General features: G+C 38.9%; 1 protein-coding gene across 1 annotated transcript in view; it reads left to right on the forward strand.

Moving 5' to 3' along the window:
* Window positions 1-7,368, forward strand: part of KLHL2 (kelch-like family member 2) — a 98,788-nt gene that overhangs the window by 4,554 nt on the left and 86,866 nt on the right. Inside the window, exon 2 of the mRNA XM_008589616.1 lies at window positions 6,844-6,950. Coding sequence (XP_008587838.1) covers window positions 6,844-6,950 — 107 coding nt within the window. The remainder of the gene's footprint in view (window positions 1-6,843; window positions 6,951-7,368) is intronic.

Raw genomic sequence — 7,368 nt, forward strand, 5'->3', positions numbered from 1 at the left:
AGACTCTGTACCCATTAAGCAATAACTTCTCATTTCTTCCCCACATTTTTGATAATCTATAAACTATGTCTGTTTTTTTTTTTTTTTTTTTGTCTTTTTCCGTGTCTGGCAACGGATTGCAACCCTCAGTGTTGCCCCCGTACCGGACCGGGGACCGGCAATGGGATCGCAACCCTTGGCGTTGCTCCCGTGCCTCGCTCAGCCAGTGAGCAGGAACCGGTCTGTATGTGGGATCCGAACCCTCGGGTGGGAGCGCCACCGCGCTTCCCAAGCGGCGCACTATCCAGTGCGCCACCGGGCCGGCCCTCTATGTCTGTCTTTGACATTTTTTTTGTTGTAATTTATTTTGTCTTAATTGACCCATGATAATTCTATTTATTTATGGAGTACAGTATGATATTTGGGTACATGTATACAGTGTGCAGTGAGTGTATCAGGGTATTTAGCATATCTGTCACCTCAAACATTTGTTTACTCTTTGTGTTGGGAACATTCATCGTCCTCTCAACTAGCTACTTGAAGTTATGCAGTAATTTTTTGTTGACTGTAGATATTGCTATAGCACACTAAATCTTATTTTTCCTATCTCTCTACAATTTTGTATCCATTGACCTCCCTCTTTCCATCCCCTCTCCCCTTACCAGTCTCTAGTAACCACTATTCTCCTCTCTACTTCCATGAGACTAACTTTTTTAACTTCCACATGAGTGAGAACATGTGGTATTTTTCCTTCTGTGCCTAGCTTATTTCACATAACAAAATTTTCTCCAAGCTCATCCATGTTGCTGCAAATGGCAGAACTTCATTCTTTATTATGGCTGAGTGGTATTCCGTTCTGTGTATACACCACATTTTCTTTATCCAGTCATCCATTGATGGACATTTAGGTTGGTTCCAGCTCTTGGCTATTGTGGATAGAGCCCCCATAAACATGGGAGTGCAGGTGTCCTTTCTACTTGTTGATTTCCTTTTCTTTGGATCTATACCCCGTGGTAGGATTGCTGGATTGTATGGTAGTTCTATCTGTAGTTTTTTGAGAAACCTCCATACTGTCTTCTCTAATGTACTCATTTTCATTCCCACCAGCAATGTAGAGTGCTAGCTTTTTGGTATGACCAAAAGAACTGTTGAAAGGTAGCATGTGTCTTTAAAATAAATTTAAGAAATAAAAACTCTTTTCTATGGTACGGTATGTGACTGTACTTGAGCTTTAAAAATTTCAGTTAGTATTAGTGGAATGACAATCTATTAGTTTTATTTAGAAGGAATATAATTTCTATCCTTAATATTTAGGAGTTTAAAGTATTCAAGAAGGATAAATTATATGAATCAATTCAAATGTTCACCTATATTTGCTACGTAATCCATAAATATTTAGTTGTTCAATTATAACAGCAATTCTTGCATTCCAGAGATATTTGAGCAAAAGAGCCTGAAGCTCTCCCTTAAAGTAGTGGTTACTGTGTTTCGAAGCTTACGGTCTCAATTTAACTGGTAATATTCTACAGAGTTTCTTAAGATTGGTTTTTTAAAAGTGGTGTTTATTGAGCATGGGTAGAATAATTAAACATTGCATCATTAAACAAAGAATGTGAAAAATGGATTGTAGTAAACAAATTTCCTAAGCCGTCTTCCTTTCCTTCCCTTTCTCTACGTTGCTGGATACCTGCCACGTATGAGACACTGTGTTGCTTCAGAGTTTGCCTTCAGCATCCTCTCTTAAATCAGAAAATCAGATCTTACTTTGGCTATTTTTTTTTAGATTATTATAAATAAGAGTATCTACTCATGATCTATTTCACCAAGTTTTTTTTAAAAAGCTTTTAATGACGAAGTTTCTTCTATACACATTCGACATTTTCTACCATGTAGTTGAGCTTTTCACCTACACCTTCAGAAACTCACCTCTGGTTTACTGTTTCCCCTCTGAAATCCTTTAACTTCCTCATCTCTCTATTCTACCCTCTCCCCACCATCTTTTCCCTGTCCCTAATATGTTCTTTCACTTTATTTCTTTTCATTTTCTCCTCCTTCCAGCCATTGCCAGGTGTTCTTGAAAGCCCCCAAATCTGGAGTCTTCCCTTCCCTATAGATAGATATTCAGTAACATGCTTTCCCCACTGTCTTCTTGTGGTTCTAATTTGTTTTTTCACTCTCATTCTGCTGTCTTGATTCTGCTTGAAAAGAACGATAGACTCTCTATTCTGGGAACCTTTTACTAGTTTAAAGCAGTTTGTAAATTATTGACTGAGTAGGTTTTCCTACGACTTTCCAAGTTGACTGTCACCTCTTCCTACTTTATGTTTGAAAATCTCAGCAGGTGTAAATCTGTTGAGGAGGCTGTGCTGTTTTTCAGGACTTATTGTGATGGTGAATCTTATTAAACCCAACATCTAGGTTTTCCCTGTTCTTAAGCGGCACAGAAATTCAAAAGTGCTACTTACCATCATGGTTTTAAAAAGAAAAGGAAGACAGTGGTGACCTTTGTTATGGAGTTCTATTGTTCTTTGAGGTTATTGATATTTTAGCCAGGATGTCTATTAAATGACATTCCCAGTTATAGAAAGTTTGGTTAAATATGACTAATTTAAATAGGCAGTCAGGAAGCCTTTCACTCTCCCTCACCTCCCTACATGCTGAGTAGCCTGTACTCAATGCTACTGCCTTGTCCGGAACAGCAGCTGCACATCTGGCTCACCCTCTGCTTCTTGACCACTTTTTAATATTCTTGGTTTCTGACCTCCTGCTCCTTTATTTTTACATCTTGGTCTTGTTCTTTGTCCTAACACTCAATGCTGTTCCTCTGGCACTGACATTGGGCGCATTCCTAGGCTCTGGTTTGTGTTTGCCTCATGGGCTCTGGCTGACAGCTCATCTCACCAGCCTGGCACCTCGGGTGTTATTCCAGTTCGGCTCCATGTGGCAGGAAGTGCCTCCAGATTTTTCCTGGCACCTAAGGAGGAAACGTGGACAGACGCCATGTAATCTCCTCACCGCCCCCACTTCCAGTAGAAAGTAAATTCTTGTTTCATATGACTGCTAATTATTTTTGATATTTCAGAGCCTGATAGCACATTTTACTTTAAGAAGATATGCCCTGTATATTTTGAAATCAGTGATAAGTGTTCCCAGTCTTTGGAATTCATTTATTTTATATCAGAAAACCAAAAGATGTCTTGGTATGTTTAGGCATCTTTCATTCATTTTCAAAGCAGATTTTTTTTTTCCTGGGCAGGACGAATTTTCATGATATTGTTTCATTTAGCAGATTGATTAGAAGAGTGCTTTTCTTTTTTCTGTGCCATTTGAGTTTTACATAACACCTGTCTGACTACTGTTCTTCTCTCTTTAGATTTCAGCTTAGGAGCCACTTCCTTTCTGAGGCTTTTCTGTTAGGTTGGGTTTAGCCTCTCCTGTGTGTTCCTAAACACTCCACATTTGTCCCACCTTAATAGTTGTGGATTGATTTTATAGTTACCTGTTTCCTTGTCTGTCTCCTCCACTAAATTGTAAACTTGCTATCATGGACGTTATTTTGTTTATTGTGGTAAGATGATATAGTGCTTGGCACCCAGTAGGCACTCTCTGGATATTTCATGAATGAATGAATAAATGCAAATTTTGCTAAATAACAACTTTATTCTATTATTCTGAAGGCCTTTTCTTTCTACAGTCCATTTCCTCATTAGATTTCAAATAATAGGAACATAAACTCAGAAATTCACCATGGAAGACTTTGGATGTGGGCTGCTAAAACAAGTTTTTCTTATTATTATTGCTAGACTTTTCATTTGTAGCCCTCTCCTCCTCATGCAAAAGTCATTCAGCTTCTTATAAGAATGCATATTTGAAAAGATGTAAGGACCAGACTCAGTGTACACACACTTATTCACACTCACTAGACACTCGTGACACAACATGATATGAAGGTTAGTCAGATCTCTCTTGTCTTTGAATGCTGTTTTAAAATATTTTATTGCTGGAGACAAAATGATAAAAAAACTGAACACTAAAACTAAGTATGTCTTTGATTTGTGATGTGGGCCCTAGACTCCCTGTGATCTAACCCAGGGCGTGGCGGCTTAATATTTTGACAATGTTTTAACCTTATTAGTTAACGTTAACTAATAAGCCTGTAAGGCTGAGCTAATTATTAAGTGACAGTCAGCAGGTGTCATACCAGAAGGTTTGGATCAATGAGTAATTGTAATTGAAGCTGAAAATTATGTGACTTTTGAGATGTTCAAGTGTAATTCCAGTTAAGTTCCATCTTGAAACTAGAGCACTAGGAAAGATTACTGACAAAAAGGAAAATAGGCATAAAGATGTACTTGACTCATGTTTGAGTTGTGTCCAAATCCCCTGGTCACGACAGAAAAACCTGAATGGCCCTATTGGAGAGAGATCGTGTGTGACTCTGTTAACCTCACCCCACTGTCCTCCTCCCTTTTGCCCACACCCTTCTCTCTCCCCACGCGCTTTGGTCCACAGTTCCCCTCAAGCGCCTTGCTACTTGAGGTTTCCGTGCAACAGCACATCCTGTTCTCTCTATTTGGGATTCCCTTGTTCCTTCTCAGTCCAACTAACTCTGTCTTGTGTTTTAGAGCTCACCTGAAGGTCAGTAGCTGCAGGAAGCCTTTTCTTATCCACAGTCTGATATAGATGCTCCCCTCTCCCCATAGCATCTTTATTATGGCACTTTCCACTTTATTCTGTAATCGTGGCATTGCCAGTCCTTTCTGATAGTTTTCTGAAGGGCAGAGATGGTCTTGCAGTGCTTTGTTGAATGAGAGAGTAAACTTTTTTTGATCTTTCTAAATACTCTGTAGAGGTACTGCTAAAAAGCCCACTAAAATTGGGCCTTTTATCAGCTATATGTAGAACTTAAAAAAAAATAGTTTCTAGTATATAATATGTCAAAAAATAAAAATAAGTCATTGTTATTTGTAATTTATAATTTCTTTCTTTTACTATTATTTTTGGTTTTGGTGGCTGGCTGGTAAAAGAGATCAAACCCTGGACCTTGGTGTTATCAACACCGCACTCTAACCAACTGAGCTAACCAGCTAGCCTTATAATTTATAATTTCTATTCCCTGTTTAACTCAAGCTTTAGCAAGTCTTAAAACCACACAGCATTAGGTGGTTTTATGTGGTGGTTAAGAAGCTCTGGAGTCAGGCTATGGATATGAATCCTTTTATCATCACTAGTTGGGAGACTTTAGGTATCTCTAACCTTAGTTTCCCCAGCTCTAAATTTAGAGGATAAAAATAATAGTAATACTTACTTCGTAACGTTGTGGTGGGGACTAAATGAAGTTATACATGCAGGTAAGGCTTCTGCATAGTACCTTCCTGAAAACATCACTGACTTTTCCCACCTGGGTTAATTGTGAACCTATGGAACTCATAGAATTGCAGAGTGGTTTATATTCTCAGAGCAGATGGTAGACTTTGTCAATTCTCCACACTGATCTGGAAGAATTACAAATTAGTGACATTGTGCCGCCTTTTATGACTCTAATGCGGGACCTGCCTGATGTCTCATACAGCATCATGAGCCATTAAATTGGTACCACCCATGAAACATACTTCAGTGTGAATGGCATAGTAAGCTCATCAACAAAGAGGACCTGGAATGTAGTCATCACTGGTGCTGCAGTACTTTTTCTTCCAGTTTCTTCTGGACTGGAGGGAGAAGAGTTGCCTATAGGCTCTCCAAAAGTTTTGGTGTGAATTCCTGGGAACAAGTTTGTAAGCAGTATGGACAAGTAGGAAACTTCAAGGACTTGGTTAAGCTTATGCGTAAATGTCGCTTGTAAGCTATTAGAGAATTACAGAAGTAGGCAGGCCACCCATGTGGGAATTTGGTAGAACAGTGGAGGAGTGGGCCATGTGTGACCTATGTACACCATACACACACACATAAATTCAGTGCTCAGATACGAACTTCAGTGCTGAGGTATGAAAAGGATATTTGCTTTCACTACACCCATGTCAGTCATTCATGACATGACTACCAGCAAGATGAGTTTTAGGTTTTGGAGCCCTCTTGGCTTATTCTGGAATAAGCATCAGCAACCTTTCTTTGTTAAAAAGAAAACCTGTGATGTTCTTAATTACAAGGAGAGTCTGATGTGGTGCCATGTATAGTGTGTAAAAAGTGCCCACCACATGTTTTTGAGTCAGTTAAAATGGATGTTGTAAAATTGGAGGTATGATTATGGTGGCTGAATAATGGTTTGTTTTAAGGTATCAGAATGCTTTTTAATTTTATATGGTGATATTTTCTGGCCTTAAGGAATGAGATATTTTGCATTGGTAAAATATCTGTTAAGCTTCAAATGCCCAAATGCGTTATAATCAGCAGGTGTAATTGAATATAATTTTACTGTAGCTTGATGACCCATGGTCATTTTAAATATCTTTTTTATTTGGGGGAAGGTTTAACTCAATTTAGTTCTTTACGTGTGCTTTTTTTTCATCTTAATGTCAGACTTCCATATGGCACTTCTGCCAATACTGTTCTTATTCAGACAACCTCTCATTGATAATTTGCTGCCAGTAATTTCCTTTAAGTTGAGGAATCAGAAATCAAGTTTGGAAAGATTTCTGTATTCAATAAAGGTAAGATTCTGAGTGAGGGCCCAAGGCGTGTTGGGCCTTTATCACAACTATTTTCTATGTTTGTCACGTTTAGGGATTCTGTTTTAATGGATGGCAAGTTTTTTAAGTTAGTCTCAACTTCCAAAAAGTGGGTTTTCCTGTAATATTTTTTGCATAGAATGTTCAATATGTTTATTATTGGTATCATTAACATTTTTTCTCTCTGCTTTGTAAACAGTCAGAATTTGTTGTGTGATGTCACAATCGTGGCAGAAGACATGGAAATCTCTGCTCACAGAGTGGTGCTGGCCTCCTGTAGTCCTTATTTTCACGCCATGTTTACAGGTATGAAATATTGGAATTATGGGTATTTGAATTATATACAGATCTGAGTTTTTCTTTTCACATTTTCTTTTGTTATTAACATTTTACTTTTATGAAATGAAGAATTGTAGGGCCGGCCCGGTGGCGCACTGGATAGTGCGCCGCTTGGGAAGCACGGCGGCGCTCCCGCCCGAGGGTTCGGATCCCACATACAGACCGGTTCCCGCTCACTGGCTGAGCGAGGCGCGGGAGCAACGCTGAGGGTTGCAATCCCGTCACCGGTCCCCGGTCCGGTGCGGGGGCAACACTGAGGGTTGCGATCCGTTGCCGGACATGGAAAAAAGACAAAAAAAAAAAAAAAAAAAAAAAAAAAAAAAAAAAATTTTAATGGAAAAAAAATTCCTTGCCTTTTTCCAAATTCCCCCCTTTTTTTGGTTTT

This window comes from Galeopterus variegatus, unplaced genomic scaffold, assembly GCF_000696425.1.
Source record: "Galeopterus variegatus unplaced genomic scaffold, G_variegatus-3.0.2 Scaffold5555, whole genome shotgun sequence".
In the NCBI taxonomy this organism is placed as follows: domain Eukaryota; kingdom Metazoa; phylum Chordata; class Mammalia; order Dermoptera; family Cynocephalidae; genus Galeopterus; species Galeopterus variegatus.